The sequence below is a fragment of the Syngnathus acus genome, chromosome 17 (genome assembly GCF_901709675.1).
Source record: "Syngnathus acus chromosome 17, fSynAcu1.2, whole genome shotgun sequence".
NCBI classification, from domain to species: Eukaryota; Metazoa; Chordata; class Actinopteri; order Syngnathiformes; family Syngnathidae; genus Syngnathus; species Syngnathus acus.
The window spans coordinates 4,214,881-4,235,069 of record NC_051102.1 but is presented as its reverse complement, the minus strand read 5'-3'; the positions used below and the strand labels follow the sequence as shown (position 1 = coordinate 4,235,069).

At 38.8% G+C, this 20,189-nt stretch overlaps 1 protein-coding gene across 7 annotated transcripts in view; it reads right to left on the bottom strand.

Moving 5' to 3' along the window:
* The window catches only part of ctnnd2b (catenin (cadherin-associated protein), delta 2b), a 76,802-nt gene extending 57,076 nt beyond the window's left edge, over window positions 1-19,726 (bottom strand). For 4 of the 7 annotated variants that reach the window (XM_037275689.1, XM_037275690.1, XM_037275692.1 and 1 more), the window contains exons 1-2: window positions 19,428-19,726; window positions 4,752-4,888 (exon numbers count right to left, since the gene is read on the bottom strand). In XM_037275689.1, the coding sequence (XP_037131584.1) occupies window positions 4,752-4,883 (132 nt within the window). In that variant the 5' untranslated portion in view covers window positions 4,884-4,888; window positions 19,428-19,726. Of the gene's footprint in view, window positions 1-172; window positions 874-4,751; window positions 4,889-19,427 lie in introns of those variants that run through there. The other 3 variants (XM_037275698.1, XM_037275691.1, XM_037275695.1) reach the window with 2 other exon arrangements.
* Window positions 19,727-20,189: the final 463 nt, after the last annotated feature.

The following is a 20,189-nucleotide window of genomic DNA, read 5'->3' as shown; positions in this document are numbered from 1 at the left end:
TCTGAATAATTCAGAATTTCTATTCTATAACCAACCAGTTCATAATGTTTACTTTGCCCAGAAAGAAAATGCAAAAAGGCATTTTGGTGTGTACCAAAGTAGTGAAGAAGATTGTGAAACATTACACATCTGAGATTCAAGTAAAATTCAACCATGCAAAAACAAGCCTTACCATGATGCAGTAAGCCTGGTAATTAGAACCCATTGCCTTCCCAACAGGGGTCGTCAGTTGCTCCTGAGAAGCTTGCCGCACCTCCTACTGAGTCGGGCTAAAATGCTGGCTTCTTTTTGTATTTGTTTATGTGACGTGTGCTCCTTACCTCTTCACCAATACTAAATAAACCGGTCATGACTGGCCAGCAAATCCACAAAGCACATGCAAAGCGCGGCCCAGCTCGTCGTCATATATTTATTCAAATTGGTATCTGCCCATCTCATGTGGCTGTTTGAATATATGAGGAATAAAAGTGCATTTATATGCCTAATGACTGTCCAACTTAATGGTTATTATTATAATTATTGTACTGTAATTTTAACATGCTTGAGTACACTGTACAGCAATGTGTCTAATAATGAAAATTATGCCATTTATTAAATAAAATATAAGGTATTGCAATTAGCAAATAAAATAGCAAAGAGAGCAATTTATATACAAATAGTTGTTCCTGACTCTTCAAACATGAGATTAAACTTCAAACTAAATTTAATTATGTTTTTTTTTCATTATGCGTCTCAAATTGGCACTGAATTGCAGCCAAGGAAAAAAGAAAATTCTTGGTGTGGAGCAATTTTGCAAAGCCGCTCCAATGTCATTTGGCAAGCCCAGGCAAAGGAATCATTTCCTACTAAAAAAAAAATTTAAAAAAAAGCCTAAGACGACAAATCCTGATGGTCTCCGAATGATACCTCAAACAAAATAGAAAAAAAGAAACACAAATGTCTTATGTCACTTTTGTGATCTCAGTGGTGATCTCAGTTGTGAGTCTTTTATTATTACCCCAACATATGTACATGTTTTGCTTTTCAGAATGTGGAAGGAAGGTAACTGGAGAAAAGTCATTTTATAATTTTTTTCTTTTCGAAGGTCAAATTTTCAGCATTGTTATGATTTCCAACAATGTTTGCTATTATCGATATTTAACAATATGCTTTGCGTGCCACTCAACAGTTGATGTGCTGACCATCATAGCAATTGAGCAATTAATAAAATAAAAGAATTGGGCGGTTCCACAGGGGCAGGTGGCATTGTGACGAAAGATTCTTTTCATGTGTGTGTAATGTAAATGTCCCTCCCTCTTTTTTTCTTACATAAAGATGCCTAATTGTGCACTGTGGTGTCTGCCTGGCATTAAGTTGTTTAGCAAAGAGGAGGTGTCCCACTGGGCATGTCGCTAGTATCTATGCTATCTGAGCCACTGTTTGGGTCAAAAAAATTCATTTGGTACATCGACTCAATGACAAATTTGTCCCTCAGGCGAAGGGAAACAAGCCAACGGGAGAAGGTGGACCGTGATAGCGCGCAGGGAGCGATATTGGCGCGACATTGAATAAAGGAGAGGAAAACTTCCGAGCAGCAAGGGGGAGGACAGGTTCAGGGAGATTTAGTGTTGTGTTGATCCCAGAGCTACTTAAATGTTCATCCCAACCAGACAGATTTGTCTTGTTTTCAAAAGGACTGTGCTTGTAGGGCAATGTTTTAATTCCTTCCCTTCACCACCCGCCCCGCCCTTATTGGACATGATTTAAGCACGATGTAAAGACATTATGACGTGAGGGCAAATATTCATCCTCAACTGTCATCATCAAATTAGATTGCCAAAGTATCTACAGTAGAGATTATGTTTTTGATCTTTAAATTTAAAGGCTATCTTGTCTGGTTGCTCATTTACTTCTGTACTGTATGCCATAAGTGCAACAAAGTGTGATATGATGGAATATAAGGTTCATAATCCCAAATCATCCATCATTTAAACATCAATGATCTTAAGACATAGTTTTATGAAATAGTTATGATTCTGAGGAGGCAATGTTATAAAATTCATATCCTGGTTCAGGGCTATATCACTGACTCATTCTCTTTCTTCATTGCCTGAAATGAAATAATCATCATCCTCCATTAGACGAAGACTCATCAAATATAAAGGAAGATATCGTTTCCTTTGCAGTGTCAACCGTCTGCTCGGCATACTGCAACTCACTTGACTGTTTAATTTAAGCCTGCAGTGCTTCAATTCTACTTTGAGTGTGAGGATAATGCAATGCTTGTACAATGTGTTAAACATAGTTTCTCAGAACAGAAATAAAATAAAAATTAAAATGGAAATCATCTACACATTCTTTCCACAAAACTTCCACCACGTGGAGACATTTCATTTTGTTTGTTTACTCAAAATAACTAAAGGTAACTCATTATAATTACAATAAATATTTATTTTCCTTTTATTTCAGCGATCAATGTGGATGTTTCCTTCTTTAATGGAAGGTTAACAAAATTGATATAACATAAAAATATTTTAATTAAAGCTTCGTGACTGTATTATCCACATACACAAAAGAAATGGAAGACTGGTAACAACAAAACTGCTAGACTGCCAATAATAAAGCTTTCTCAAACCTTGCTATCCAAAACAATACTCTTTCTATTTTTTTCTGTGATGCTCTTCATTCCACTTAAATATTATTAGACCTTTTATACGTCCATTAAGAAAGAGACAGTCTGAGCAAGGAGACACTCCTGACACTCATTACATTACATTCCCCCCACCCCACCTCAAACACTTCAGTTATGTTCAAAGCATTTTCTTATGAAAATCTAATTAGCAACTTTAAAAGAGGACAATGCTGGGAAATTTAATGAGTTAATCCCTCAGCTAAACAAACTTTAGTTGGTCGTAATAAAAACAGGCAGACGGGGATCGCTAGAGCTGTGCTGTGTGTCCTAAGGATATTGCCGACACAACCATTGTCGCAGCTTTAAGTATTTTAAACCACGATTTTACACTATATTAGCATACTGTCTTAAAATAAAGGTGTCCAAAGAGCAAGTGAACATTAATCTGTCAATACCCAGTGGAATTTTCACTTAATCTGCCATCAAAGAGACAATCGATCAAAATGGCACATCTCCTATTGTAAAGCAACATGGTTTCAAGGCTGGCACACAAGAGATAGAATTGTAGTAAAAATGATGAATGATATCCTGACAGGAAGTGACAAAAGCAAGAAATATTGTTTTGAATTACTAATCACGTGTTGAAAGAAACAGCATCTTAATGACTGTATGTAGGCATGAGATTACGAACACGTACCGTATTTTCCGGACAATAAGGCGCACCTAAAAACCTCAAATTTTCTCAAAAGCCGACAGTGCGCCTTATAGTCCGGTGCGCCTTATATATGGACCAAATTCCTAAATTTAAACTGGCCCGAAGCATTGTGTCATGAAATCAATCATAAGTGGCCCACTGAAGACTATGAATCATGAATCAAAAAAAGACTATGGATCATTATTTTGTGATTATAAACTAATTTGTTGCATCTGAAGTTGAAATAAAAAAGATAAAATGGAGAATGATTTGATTTGGATTAAAAATCCGACATGATGCATTAATGGTGCGCCTTATAGTCCGGTGCGCCTTATATAAGGACAAAGTTTTAAAATGGGCCATTCATTGAAGGTGCACCTTCTAGTCCGGTGCGCCTTATAATCCGGAAAATACGGTATTTAAATGAGTGTGCCTTGAAATGTTTTTAGTAGGTCAGATTGGCTACTAGAATGTGAAAGACAAGTTGTTAAAGTGCAGTGCTTAGAAGAGAAGGGAGTACAGTACAAGCTGCCAAAATGCGGCATGAAAGTTCAGAATGGAGTGCACTCCAGTAAATTTCTTTGGGAAAAAAAACCCAAACCCTAATGTGTATGTTCAGCAGCCTGTTGCGGTGAAATGAAGTGAGTGTAAAAGTCTGTCTCCGGAAAGAGTGATGGCTATTGCCAAGTTGTTAATAGAGTGAATTCATTCACATGACTTTTGAAAGGAGAAGCTTTTCACTTTCAGGGAAATACAAATATTGACCTTGCTATTTGTGTTGGTTGTTTCTATCGAGTGTGCAAACTGATAATGAAAAGAAGATGGTGCAGTGTTTAATGTTAACACAAAAGTCTTATGAAACCTAAAATGCAATTTTCAGATGAACATTTTCTTGCAAGGTGTCCTGAAGCCATGGTCATGTTTTTTTTTTTTTCCCCATATTTTTGAAACAGTGAAATTAGATTTAATCCATCATCATCAGATTTCTTTCCGTTATTCCGTATTATAAGAGAGTAAGCTGATTTTAAGTACTTTTAAATACAAGCGGAATATGATTTTTGGGTGGCAATGTTGGTGATTAGTGGCGCAGCCCATCTGTCCAACATTTGGGCCCAGACTGTTGGGTGGATTAGAATAAAATTGGTACATTATTCGTCATCAGTTGACTTTAGTAGATTTAGTAGAAACATGATATCAACAATTTAAAATGCTATGTGGACAAAGCTGTTCTTCTATATCAACGTTCAACAAAGTCCTCATTTCATCACCTGGCAAGGACAGTGATCTTAAACTATTGTAATGATCCTATTTTTTTTTTTTAACTGACTAGCTCCAAGCCAAAGATCTTTTGTCTGAACTCCGTACGCTTTGAAGTCAATTTCATTGAATTTTATGAAAGGTTAGAGCTTTTTTTTTTTTTTTTTTTAAATGTTTCACAGTTCATACCTGCTCCTTGACAGAGGCCAGGATGGCAGAGGTGGTTTCCGACTCGGATCCATCCCCGTTGGAGGCATTGAGGACAGGGCTCAACATGGTGGCAGCACTGGCAGTGTCAGAAAACACTTCAGGCACTGGCATCACTCCTAGAAAACAAGGGAACATATTTTTTACTATTATTTCTCAGCTAACATGGTTTGGGGATGAAGGCAGTCACGCTATCTGATACTCATGGACATCTGTCAAAATGAGAGTGATGAAAATTGATAATTAAGGTACAGATGATTGATGAGAGTGGAAAGCCGTTTGATTTTATTGAACACATTAAAGCAGAGATTATTTTAGGCATCATTTGAAAACCATGTGAGGAGAAAAAGATTGGAAAATTAGGCATGCGTGGACATATTAGGCTAATGATAATCCAGCATGATTAGCGATCCTGCTCCTGCTCTATTAACAAAGGATTTTGGTTTCCATAGCGGCAATAAGAAACTACCGTATTTTCCGCACAATAAGGCTCACCAGATTATAAGGCGCACCTTCAATGAATGGCCCATTTTAAAACTGTCCATATATAAGGTGCACCTGATTATAAGGCGCACTGTCGGCTTTTGAGAAAATTGGAGGTTTTTAGGTGCGCCTTATAGTGCGGAAATTACGGTAGATGTATTGCCTCAGAGAGTCTTGTGACAATACACACAGAGACAAGGATGCCATGTGCCATACTGTATTAGACCATGAGTGGGAGGACACAGGCATCATATGCACCTTGTAATCCTGATGCAGCACGGAGCTGGCGTAACGGCTGCATCAGCCGGCTTTACGTGCTGATGAAAGACTTGTCATGAGGACTTGACACATGCACACACACGTACGCACACACATTTATGCAAACGCATGGCTGGCTGTCGGCATGAGACAGCAACAGCCTAGGGGTCACACTACAATAAAAAAAAAAAAGAAGAAGACAAGAAAAAGTAAAGAGGGATGGGAGTGGAATTGTGAAAAGTGGAGGCAAAGAACAAGAGGGCAAAACTCATCTCGCAAGAGACAATCTCGTCACTGAATGTTTTCATATGGCTGACATGTCTTCAATCAATTATCTTCGCATTTACATATTTCATTATCATCCACCTTGCTGTCTTGCCCTGCTTGACATGTCGTCACCTGATTGTAAGTTTGCTTCCTCTGTCATGCTGCCTTTCCAAGGCTATATATTCTCTTGTTTTGCTTGCATCACTGTTCCCCTGCTTTTCTACACTTGACCTATTTTTAATGTCTCCTTGCCTTTTCAATGCATTTCTGCTTTATTTAAGAGCGTCCAGTGGAGGGTGAAAGAAAGAGGATGGCCTCAAAGGTCGCAGGTTACGTTAAAATCTGCAACGCTACAGTGCACCTGAGCCCTTTGAGAACTTTCCCCTGTTGCTCAAAAATACTTGGTTGCCCATTCTTTGCATGTTTTATATTCTTTGCTCCGGACTGTTTTTAATTTTTTTTCTCTTCCGCTAGATTTTTTTTTTTTTTCTTACACTGTAAAATACATCACAGGGTTATTTAAGTTATTTGTCTTGTTTTGCAGGACCAACAGGAAAACATTGTGCAACCGCCAGTATGAGCAGAATGCGAAATTAAATCTACTATAAGTAATGGTACTGAAACGATACGTTCCTCGGTGGCAACACAAGTTTGAACAAAGTTTGTTTGATGGTTTAAATCACCATAAAAAAACAAAAATTTCCCTTGGCCCATCTATGACCTTTGAATATTTGCATTAAGTTAGCTGATTCGTGTTACACAAATGATAATGGCAGTGATGCTGTGTTGATTTGAATTAACATTTATGGTGAAAAATAAACAACTTCAAGCAGGAACACTTTCCCTCTCAATTGGGGTGGCAGCTAACAATTAGCTAAATTAAAGACTGCACCGTTCAGGATGGGAAAAAAATAGAGAAAACAAACACTGTGCAGTAGGAAATAAAGTAAAGTGGACACAACTCAAATTAGACCAGAAACAAAAATACTGCTAAATGGAAAAACAATGAGGATTGTCTGTAGGCATTATACCATGTTTTTTTTTTCATTTTATTTTAATATAAATAAATAAATAAATAAATATGCATGATTTCATCAAAATGAAAATGCATGAAAATTAGGCTTGGGTTTGAATGTTCTATTCAGTTCTCATTTGAAAAAAAAAAACGAAAAAACAAGACAGAGGATATTAACCACGCACCCAGACAGGGAAGGCAGCCAAATATAGGTCAACTCAGCCAACCATATCCTACAACTGACCAGTACAAAGCAGCTTTCCCCGATAACAGCCATCACAACTGGGTTATGGAGGCCAACAGGCCAGCCAGAGACAAGACTTTGAATATGGATTATGACTAACGGCTTTATTTTACTCCAGTATAAGCTTGTATATTTATACTTTTTTTTTTTGTCTATATTTCAACATTCTAACATAGGAGTATTTAGAGCTGCATTTGAAAGGGGTAATCTCCCATTTTTTTTACAACAGTTGTAAAAGCATCACACCATGACATGAGAAATTCCCGAGCTTAATCTTTTTGACCGTTTAAGCTCATCAGCACGGTCTGAGACTGGGGTGTTTTGGCGAAGGCAGAATTCATCACAGAGCAGCAGCAAATCAGAATAAAATCCAAGCGGGCACATTATCTTACTGCAGTGTGTTGTTTCTAAAGCACGGCTATATCTCTATGTTATAGCACAATTCCGTGTGTGAATGTGTGCATTCCTTCCGAGATGAGTTTCTTTTGTGTCTCTCCGTGTCCCCTGTCACCTCATTAAAACTTGCCGCAGTGTTTTGGCTTCACCAGTCATCCGTCCCTTTGCTGACTGCCTGTACCCAAGTCTTGCCTTTCAAATTAACAGCAACTTAACATTCATATTTAGAACATAACTATGCTGTCGATTGGTTAGTATTTATATCCAACTCACCAGTCACCAAAATACTGCAATGCTGTAATATGTTGTCGATTCTGGCAACTTAAAATTCAGAACTTTAGTTACATCATCAATGATTTTAATGACATGGAACTGTGTGAATTTGTGAGAATGGACTCCACATGAGCTTATCCCAGGCAATTGCATGTTGCCACGTGAATTCAGTGGCCATATGATACTCTTTAGAAATATGAACGTTCATATGTGTGGGTGGACCGTATGCACAGAATACTTCTTATTGTGAAACGCAAACAATGGCAGATTGCCTCTGAGTGTTCTGGTACTCCATTAACCAAATCTGTGCCTGGTCGGCTCCAGATGCTAATGGGCATCGAGATACCCACGGACTTTTCACAAAACCATTAAGAGCTGACTGGTTACAATAAGTATCTATTATTCAATTAATATGTACACACTTCAAATGATCCACCAGATTTAACAAATATGTATAAAAAAAAATCCTAGTTTAATTGAGTCTCAATATAAACTTTGCAAAGACTAAAATAAACATCAAACGGTGGGATTCAATTAAATGCGCTCCTCTGTAAAGCTTATCTGCTGTTTTAATTAGTGTTGCCAGGAAAATCACCCGTGTGCACATACTATATCTACAACAAACATACACAAACATGCACACACACACAAATTCTGGGCCACACAATTCAATTCTGCCCTGCACAGAAATATATGCAGTATGTTTAAAGAGCCTCTGGAAAGCTGTCCACAGGTCCACAGGTCGTGTGGTTGAGCTTGTTTGGGACCTACATTCTGTTTTGTTTAACTAGTGCGTGTCAGGGTTACAATAGTTGGGGATTTTTCATTATACTTGGGTTTTATTTTCTTTTTACTTTTTTTTTTTTTTTTTTTAAATCTGTTTTTAAAACAAGCTTGTTGGTTTCTATTTTTTATTATTATTTTTTTTTAAATGCTTCATTTTACTCTATTTTTTTACGTGGAATATTTGTAGAGTGCAACACGTACAGTCATACCAAAATAATTACATTTCAAATGAACCCAAAATCTCATCTGACATAAATTGACAAAATTAAGAACAACGGACATTTTTGCTATAATAACAGTTAGTATTCCTTACTTTTACAAACGCAGCATGGCTGGCGAAGTAAGCATCATCTGATTACTCATGCACAAGCTCCTGTTGTTATTCCTTTTGCTAATTAGTAATTTACATAAGTGATATACCTACAACTTCTCAAAGTAAGCCACAAGGTCAGAAGTGCATCATTTTTAATCATCACGCAAGTTTACGTAGTGTAAGTGCAGGCCAATGGGGGACGTGTTTTTGCAGACTATAAGAAATGTTACTTATAGTGTCTCATTTGGGCCAAATCCGTATGCATGTTCCATCACTTCACAACACGCTAACTTTCCTGACTTTGTAGCTTATTTTCAAGGTGCTCTGTTACAATACAAGGTGGCTGGTATCATTAATTGCTGGCAGGAGAAAAATTCACATTCATTTGTGTTGCTTGCACCGTTTCAGTGCACGCTGTTGTCCTATTTATGAATGAAATATGATAACCTCCACCACAGGTCCATAGAGCTCCGAATCTGTCTGCTTGCGCCGCTATCAAATCCACCAAAATCGTGTTACAGCACCTGCGCCACAAATTAGACCACTTTCATGGTGCTGTGCCGTCTGTCAAAATCCCAAACACGCCAGCACAAAGATAAAGACGAGCCAGTTTTTACACCCAAGCACACGTGCACTGGCTACGAAAATAAAGCACCATGTATTAAGTTATATGCCTGGTATGAATAACCTCCATTTTGCAGCTTGATTCTTGCAGCTCTTAGTTGTTGTTGATTCATATCCAAGGGTATACAAAGTATTTGTAGACTCTTACAGTCTGTTCCCTGTGACAGAGATGTTATTGTAAGCCACAAGGATTTTTCTGTAAGCCACACGAATAATTGTTTGCTTCTACATGGAACTAAAGCAGAAATAAATCCTCAAGTTAATTTCCGCTCCACTCTTCCTCCACATTTCCCTTAATCTTCCTCTCTGTCTTTGTCACACACATGCACACACACAAACGACCGGCCTCACCACTGCAGGCTTAAGATTCATTACGAAATTCAAAACTCTGCATATTAAGTCATATTACACCCACGTTTGGTCATTCTTCCCTCCCTTTTCCATGCAAAAATTTGTTTGAATATTTTTCACCCTGAAAATGCAGCAGGTGGAGCAGAGTATTTATATTTCTGACAAATTAAGTAACGTTCGATAATTTCACACAGCACTCCTAATGATCTCTCATGGCACACTGGGGTGCCATGGAATCATGGTTGGTAGTCACCAAAGACTCTTTATGATTGGCTTTGGATGCTGTGATGGAATGGGAGCCCCCTACTGGCAAGGAGTTAGTAAAGCAATAGAGAAACTATACGTATATAACCAAGTTGCGTACAAAGCGAGCCCAGACTTGAGTCACTTTTCATACTGATACATTTCTCCTGGTTCAAACACCATGAAGCAAGCCAATTTTGAGGAAAAGTGCACACCTCTAGGTTTCCCATTTAAATTATGCCACTCAAGTGAACACGGAAACTCTGCACTTGAGACATTACATTTTTCATGTAGTGTAATCGTACTCACTGGAATAACACCACTAAAAAAACACTGAATGGATTTTAGTGCCATTAAGTGCCGAAGAAAAATTACAATAAAATAAAAATGATAGAGGATTAATTTTTATCCTATTGTTGTTTTGTTCTATTTTTTTAGATAGAGAAGGAAAAAATACCCCCTAAAAAACTTTCAGGGCAAACCTCCAACAGCAGTAAGAAAACAAACACGTACTCATCTTCACTACAAAGTAGCTCTTGTTTACTTACATGCGAGCCTCCAAACCAACTTGTGAAGCTAAAAATATGATCAACATAATGAATTATGTATACATATTTTCCTTAAATCCTCTAGGTGGGCTATGTTTACAAACAGCTTTGCCACACAGTGTAATTACTGAAGTTACAAGACCCACTGTGCTGCAAGAAATTAAAACTCAACTATAATGATAATGACAATGATTTGTTCAACGATTTTGATTTCTGCAATTCTGAAATTTGGAGGTTTTTTTAGGTCGTCCAAAATCGCGTCAAGTTTTAGTTTAGCAAATGCACTAGGGGGGCGTGTAATCTAATATTCCAGAACACTGAGGGAAGCGTAGAGCAATCTAGATTATTGAGTCATTATATCATATGTTTGGCATCAGGTGTTTGCATGATGCACATAATATATCCCAGACTCTAATTGGTAGCCACAATTATTACAGCACAGTAAACTAAAAACCAAACAAATGCGTCAGTGAGCCAAAATGCTACATTAACATGTGGCTGAGTACAAATGGCCATAAAAATGTCAGATTTTAAATACAACATTTCAAATAATAGTTTTACTGATAATGCAAATAAGGTGTAGATTTTGGCTCCATCCGTCGGCCTCTCTGCTCAGGCATTTTAAACTTAATCCAACAAAACATGAGCTCAGGTGTTTTTTTATTATTATTATCCCTTTTCGCACTGCCTTTAGAGAAAATTGGCGTATTAGAGGCACAATGGTAGACGTCTAAGTTTCTGCGGTAAATCTGCAGGTACGTATGTATGGGAACAAAAAAAAAAGCCTGACTTTGATGGGGAGTGTGAAAGAGGCTATTGACACTTGGGTAATTCTCACTCTTCTACTCTAATCTACTTTGCAGGAATTCTATACTGATGACTCCACATTGAGCAGGAGATGGTAATACATTTGTAGCCAGCTAATGTATTCTGGATTAAGAGAGGATGAAAATTTGGGCAGACAGACGGAATGTCACCTCTAAGCCTAGAGCCTAGTACAATTAGTAAGTGTAAAATGTTACTGTTGTCTTAAAAAAAAAAAAGAACCTATCCCGTCATCAGCTCTACAGCAAATTGATGTGGGATAAACGCCTGCAATTACAAATCCTGATTCGGATGCTAATCCCAAAAGGGTGAGACTAAGGTCTGGAGGTTTTTGGAAATCCCAGGTATTAAACATTATGGAGTATGCTTGATTTAATAGATGAACACTTTCCTTAGTTTCCTTAATTCCGTATATGAGGAAAAATCTTGCAGTGTTGGATTGAAAAAAGCACGAGGCTAAATGCTGCAATAAACTGTTCAGAAAATTACACTTATTAGGAGCCAATATAAATCCACCATCCATCCCAAAAAAATAAATAAATAAAATGGAAGAAAAATAATTTCAACTTCACCATAAATATTCAGTTCAAAACATTCCCATTCTTATTCTCTGCACCGGGAACATCACCATTACTACCTGAGGGCACCATTGCTAGCCATAGTCGTGCCATGCATAATACATTGGGCCAACTTTGAAGGGCTTTTCTCAGAAGTAATGACATCATGGAAGAAATTGCTTGTGAAAGTCGGGCATCAAAGACAGCCAAATAGCCTTTGCGTTCGTTTCAGACCATGGCAAATGTCCAAGCCGAGCACGAGAAAAGCAGCATCAAGCAGCCTAAGATGACTGGCAAAGACTTGAACATGGCACAACTTAGGTCATGCTGAAAATTCAGATGACAACAAGCCAAGTGCTTATAAGGTAATGCCAAAAGCAGTGGTGCTCATGTGTTTGGGCAACAAAGAAGAATGATGAAAGCAATCTCTTTTTCAATATTAATAATATTAATCTTCAGTTGATTCAGTAATGTTCTTCACGAAGGTTTGAAAATGAGCAGCAGCCCACGTTCCTGTACCAAAGTTAAAATACGACCTTATGGCTACGAGAATGGAAACGCTTTATTTAGGCTGCATTCACTGTGAAGTGGCACAGACGGTAGATGCCACTTTTGTTCCATATAGTATGTGCATTTTTAAAATTGGCTGCAATTGCTCTTAAGCCAATGAAAAAATCATGCCATGAGGCAATGTGAAGTGTTTGTGATGTGGCTACTCTGTCTCAATTGCTATAAATAGTGAAAAGTGGTGCTGTCTCTCATATTTCATGTGTCAGTGACTTTGGCAGTGACTGTTGGAGAGTGTTTACTGCATATACTTTGCTCGCTCTGTGCTTTCTGTCAGCTGATCTTCTCTTGATGATGCAGTCTATAAAGTCATAGCTAAAGGGTATATTTTGAATGGAAAGACTCAAAAAGATAGCACGGTTTCACATTGACGCTCATTTTAAACAGTCTCAAAAACTAAACAAAATCTTTTTTTTTTTTTTTTTTTTTTTTTTTACAAGGATGGAGATTTGGAAGTATCAAATCGAGATTTCTAGAGCCAGCCTGACAGAGCAAGGGCAACCCTCTTGACCACAAGACTCATTCCTTGAAGAAGGCCACTAGGCCAACATGTTCGTTGACATGGCCTGAATAAATTGGTGGAATTGAGTCAACCTTGCCTTGAAGGTCTGTCTGGCTTATCCATGTTTGTGGGATGCCTACATTTGCCTTGGGCCACTTGCTCAGTCTATGGTGGCCAAAAAGCAAATGACTCTCCATGATGAAACCTGAAGCCACAAATGGAGAAAATAAATAAGAAAAAGGATGTACGTAGATATGCTGTTTTTGAAATCGTCCATTGTTTACATAACAGAGTTTTGTACACCAATGGAAGTCACAAGGAAGATTTTGGGGGGGTAATATAATAAATAAAATAATTAAATACTGCTTTCAAACAAAATATTTTGCAAACATTCATTCTAAAAATGGTCTAATTCTATTTGTAATATCTCAACCCAGAACCACTTTTTAATTGGAGGACCATTGTTGGTGCACGGACCTTCCCATTCAAACAAAGAAAAAAAAATGAATGGGCTTTGACAAACAATCTTTGTTATTAGTTCAGAAATATGTTTGCAGGTGAAGAAAAAAATAATTATTCTGTCATTTATAGCGACGTCTGTATAAATGTTTTAGATGAAAGGCACTGATCAACAATCAAGGACAAGATGGTGGAGTAAAGGGACAGCTTAGTTTCCTCTTATGAGCTTTCAACCGTGAAGTGTGAGAACACAAATCAATCCACTTCATGAATCCAGCCTGAAGCTGAAGATGAGTAAGGACAATAATTATTTTGTTTCCATCGCTCAGACAGACAGACAGACAGACAGACAGACAGACAGCTTAGTCATGTACCAGGCACTGCTCAATTTAAAAAAAAAATCCTAATTAGCCCAAGTTTGGAGAGGGGTCTTTTTTATTTCTGTCATTTCTAGCTAAAAAAAAAAAAAAAATCCCTTTAAGTGAAAAATGTAATGAATGACAAGGTTATAAACTGTTCTGGGTTGTCGGGTTATATCTACCACAGTGTCTGAAAATCTTTAAAATCAAATAATATACTTTCCAATTCTGTCAAGTCATTATTGGTTTTATGTTAAACTTGGACATTTTATGAAATCAGCAGTTGAGTTTATAACAAACATTGCAAATGCAGAGTGACAAATGCACACAGCAAAGCACCTAGCCTGCCAAAAGAAACATGTTGCGCGGCTGAATGGGAGGCCAAAATGCTGAGCAAACCTTTAAAACAATGAGCAGATTAGTCGCTGTCAGGCAGCTGGTTCAATGGTAGCATAGTGAATGAAGAGGCTTTAAAGCCAGACAATGCAGTACTACAGTGGCCAAAAGCCACTTCCTCCACTGCACAAACTCGACGGTGCACACATGCTGGCAAAGGTTTTGAAATGAATGAGGGAAATGCTCACATTCAACATCTAATAAAAAAAAAAAAAAAGTTCCTTTTTGAGTGGCTATTTTCATCACTTTGGTTTTGATGATAATGATGTTTCAAAAGGCAGACTTTTCTTAAAAACAACAATTATCAAAACACAGCCAACAAAAGAAAACATTGAGTCTTTGCAGTCTGCAAAGGAGCCAACACAAACCAGTCTGTCACAAATAATAATCAAAAAGGCTAAATAAATAAATCTAGAGAATCTCTTTCTTGGCCCATGAACACATCATAGGCATGTTAACTGCAACCATTTTAATTTGTCATTAATAAATAAATAAATAAATGCTCAATATTACCTCTTTAGTGTACCTAAACTCACCGAATAAATACCGTATTTTCCGGACTATAAGGCGCACCTAAAAACCTAAAATTTTCTTAAAAGCTGACAGTGCGCCTTATAGTCCGGTGCGCCTTATATATGGACCAAATTCCTAAATTTAAACTGGCCCGAAGCATTGTGTCATGAAATCAATCATAAGTGGCCCGCTGAAGACTATGAATCATGAATCAAAAAGACTATGGATCATTATTTTGTGATTATAAATTAATTTGTTGCGTCTGAAGTGGAAATAAAAAAGATAAAATGGAGAATGATTTGATTTGGATTAAAAATCTGACATGATGCATTAATGGTGCGCCTTATAGTCTGGTGCGCCTTATATAAGGACAAAGTTTTAAAATGGGCCATATATTGAAGTTGCCCCTTATAGTCCGGTGCGCCTTATAGTCCGGAAAACACGGTACAAAACCGACGATAAATTCTCATCAGGGAGAAACTGCCACAACTCATTAGGAGTTTAAAAGCGCCGTCTTACTTACTCCCAACAGAAATATGGACAAGAACATTTGAAATTATGTAAGGACCACAAAATAGGCTGTCAGACTGCAGCTAATCCTCCAACGCCCACCCAGCCAAAACGACACTTGCACACATTTTCAAAAAGACAAGGGCACGCAAAGTCATTGGAGCGGAGTGGCTCCATGAAGCGACTGGTTGAATCGTCTTATTTTTGTCCTAACTTATATTGCAAGATTTTTAAACAAAACAAAAAATGTTAAAAGATGATTTTTATTTAAGTGGTATAGTCCATTATAGTCTAAATAAAGTTTCATTACAAGTAAAGCTGATAATATCAGATACATAAAGCAATTACTTTAGCAGGCTTGTTCTTGTCTTATCAATTTAAATCTTACAATAGACGACTTTAATAATGCATTGCTGGCCATCTGTAACCTCCAAAGGTCACGTCAGCAGCATCATAAACCCTGGACCCCTTGTACTGGACAGTAACTCAACAGCCATTATTGCTTAGCTGCTTTACTAGAAAGCAGATTTTTCTCATTACTATGGCCTTGTCAAATTACAACCGCGAATCATAAATCAATGCAGGTATAATGCGTTTGCTCCAGCCACTTTTTGTCTATACACTGCAAGCACCTCTGATGGCTTCAGTATCTAAAAGCAACATTGTCATGACAGCAGTGTCTTGTTCTTAACAAGCCCTTCCTTAACAAGGGTTGGCCTTGTTGGAGCCCAAAGACGGCACCTCGCTGACATCACAACAACCGGTTGCCATGTCAACCACAATTTGGCAACGGCAACTTGGCGATTCCACAGGGGATTAATTGGTTGAGCCATTTACTAAAAGGGGAGTTATAGGAGTAGAAGATAATCTCAGGTGGAAACAGACAGCTCTAACTGATAAAATACCACCAAGGACAAACTTTAGCTATAGTCATAAAACAGCCGCAAAGAGAATTAATCTATGACACGCATCATATTGGATTGACGTCTCCGGAGGGAAACCCCCCCCCCCCCATCTCATTACTCCAAACATTTTCCCCTCCTTTCCTCTCCTCGAGTGATCTTCCCGACTTCCAAGAGGAATCTCTGGTGGGAAATCAGGAGCTAACATGTAAACAGAGGATCGAGGCGCTTGAAAATAATAAATTGTAATTCACCAAGGGTCTTAGCCTCTCACCAGAAGGATGACTCACCGAAACAATGATGCCAGCCTTGCCTTGGCAAAAAGGGATGAGAGATGCAACAACAGCTTCACCATGTTTTGCTTTCATCACAATCCATTCTGTCCTCAAAGCTATATAGTTTTTTTCACCATATTTTTTGGTAAACAAGTAATACATAGCATTCAATTGCTTGCCACAACCAAATGGGTTCGAGAAACACACAAGTACAAAGCAAAGGACAATTTTCTTGCTGTGAACACTATCACAAATGACAAAGCGACATGTGCAGCAAACCATCTTGTCACCTCTTTATAGATACTTTTCGTTCCTGTCCCCTTTAAGGGATAAGGAGAGGACAGAAAACCACTCAGGGCTTCAAACAAGGAGTTGAAGTGCAGCGGTTCGTTCCCATCCTCCATTAGGGAACCAGTCTGGCACATGAGTGGTGAGCGCATGGAGAGGAAGTGATGGGTGCCACTCTATCACCTGGATACAATTGAATGTTACTATATAGTCTGTAAAAAATTCAGTTTAAGGAACTTTTCATAAATGTTGTCAATTTTCCACCACTGGGTGATGCGGGAACATTTAAAGTGTGTTTCAACAGTACGTGCATGACCTCAGCGCTTTCACTCACAAGTCAGTTGCCATAACAACGTGGGGCTCTATAGACTTGAATATTGGATGTATGCACTGTGCAGCAAAGAGGGGGCTTGTTAGGGTTTGCAGAATATCTTCATCGTATGATTATGTTGTAATGTAACCTGTAATAATTTACCTAGCTTGTCCTGTCTTACCAAAAGTAGTAGACCAAAGTGCTAAGATCTTTTCACCTGATTGACTAGCTGCAGAGGAAGCAATCAAAGTTGCTTTGGGCTAGCAAACTGCACTTTGAGTATCTTTTTTATTTTATTTTTTGCGGTACAGTAACTACATGTCATCAACTATAAACCTAAAGCAGTGTTTCCGTACATTTGAATTGCAAAATATATTAAGTACTTGCAGTACAGTACAGAGAGCTAAGGCATGACAATTAGTATAGATGAGACTTTTACACACAACTTATTATATGCGTCACTAAGACTTGAGGGAAATTTTACCAAATGTATCATCATCTTCTCCATCTTAAACTTAATGAGGCCTGTTGAGGCTGCAGCAACTCAACCAATGAAGATGATAAAGGACAATAACATGCCCTTAAAAATGCTCTGAGCCGTGGTACAATGCATCGCTTCCTCGACATTTCACCAGGGATTTAGCTGTATGCTGACTTCCACCATCTACCATGAATCTTCCACAATTAGGCTTAGAAAGTGAGAGTCGGGTGAGGTAGGAGAGGGTGGGGCCCTCTGTGTTTTTGCTAGAAGTGAGGCTTACTTTAATGCTGCTCAAAGTGTTACAGAAAAGCAGCAGAAATACTTGGGGGATTATTCACACGTCTGATCATTTAGGATGCGGTTGAAGAAGGACAGCAGTTGTTTCGAGCTCTGGGATGCTGCACATGTTGCTTGTAGCCATCATGAAGAAGAAGAAAAAAAAAAAGCAGGAATCTTCTAGATCCATTGATGTAAGATGTATTGGGAGACAGTGCAAGGAGGCCAGATTGGGGTTATGTGTTCCCTCTTATGAGGTTCTGACTGACACACACACGCACACACACACACGACATTGCTATGCCACGTTCAATTAGAGATTTCCAGGGCGTCCTTTGCCCTGAATGCTGTCCTGCTCAATACAGCAGAAAAACACAGACAACAGAGAAATGCAGTTTAAAAGAAGAAAATTGTGTACAATACATTTCTATAAAAAATAATGGAGAGTATGTTATTTTTACACTTTAAACTATAATAATGTTGGACGCCATCTGCTGTATCAGTTTCCCCTAATGCATTGTTGTCAAACTTATGTTTGTCATGAGCCACATTAGGGTTTTCCTTAGAGGCTTGTTATGATTGCGAAACCATCTCACTGTATTAGCCCCTCATCATATTCCCACAGACAGCAATTTGATGGATAACTACTTTGAAAACACAAGTCAAGAAAAATACCATCAACTATTAATCCGCTTATATTAAGAATGAAGAAAAAAAGAAGGGATCTCGGCGCAATTTTCAATTTTGGTACTGTCTTTAGCCAGAAACACAATTGTTTGTTTTTGTGGGCCACATAAAATGATGTGTGATGCCAAATCTGGCCCCCAATGCTGGAGTTTGACACCTGTGCCCAATCGTAACAATCCAACACACCGAATTTTTTTGGGAACAAAAATAAATCCACATTGCTGCCAGGTCACAAAGCATAAGCTCACTACAATAAAGATGAGCAACACGAAAATGCTTCCTCTGAAACACGGTAATCTGGGGGAATGAATGGATTAATTACTCCACAGTGGTGAAGAGAAACGGCCCGAGCTGGTGATAAACACACATTTATTTATTTATTTTTACACATGGACAGTGAGGGAGGCAGGCCCAAGCTGGAGCTGCAAGCTGGCTCTAAGTTGCCTTTGCATCCCCCTCGCAAGGCTCATGTCTGAAGCACACAGCATCGTTGCGTTGTAAAGCCAACGGGGATGGGCACGCTAAACCTCTGTCACGCATTATAATCTTACACTATCGCTCAAATTTAGGTCAATCTCAAAGTAATTTAGATTTCGCATTAGAAACACCCTCCTCCGACCCGGATGCATGGATGGATGGAGTGGATGACGCCAGGGATGGACGGACGGATGGATTGCGAGACTCTCTGGAAAGGGGGTTTCCATTTTCTGCCCACGATCAACGCAAGCGCTACAGCGAGTAAAACGCGCAATAAGACCTAAATCCACGTGACCGTGGTCAAATAACATCTGGCGGACAAAAGCACACTTCTCGTCAAAAACTCACACCTTCCTCAAGCCTGCAGTCACATTCTACATGTCTTTAGGCTCTTTTTCTCCCGTTGCTTACACGTGTGGAATTGATGAAATTGGGAGCAAGAAAACTGGAATGACATTGCGCTTGCTTACTGTAAAATAAATTCCCTCGGGGGATGGAGAGCCTCTTTTTCGCCTCTCGACTTTCCTCCTCGCGGTGGGTGGGAATCCAAAATTCAAAACCATGCAAAACGGGCTGTTGGTGGTTCCAGCCTCAGAATTTTTGGAATCCAGTGCGGAGTGTGAAAGATGAAGGCTCCCAGCATCCGAAAAGGAGCGAGCCAGCTGTGAGGAGGAAGTGAGGGAGAGGAGGGAGGAAGGAAGGAGCGGCCCAGCCGGAGCACTGCGCACAGGCGCGAAGGCAGCAGAGGCACACACTTGTCTCTCTTTCTTTTTCTCTCTATCGCCCTCGCTCTCTCTCTCGCGCGCGCGCGCACCCTCTCCCCGTGTGTGTTTGTGTGTACGTGTTTCACAAAACAGCGTCCCTTCATCCCTGCGAGACAGACTGACAGACAGTTTGGATAATAGTGATAACAGCGACACCCACTGGTTATAAAAGGAACACATTGTCTGGATAGTGAACAAGTCCCACCGCGCAGCTCTTGGTACCCTACACCTATTTACACCTTACTTTTTTGAAACTGATTCAGTTCCAGGTTTGGTTATTGTTTTCTGAAGTAAAAGCTGAGTTTTACAAATGATAACTAGTCTGCATTCATGAAAGACTACAGTAATCAAAGTCAAGTTTATTTATATAGCCCTAAATCACAGGCAAGTCTCAAAGGGCTTGAGAATATTTACTGTTAAGAGTCTTAAAACAGAAAGTGTTGACTGTTTTGAATTTAATGGTGGCTC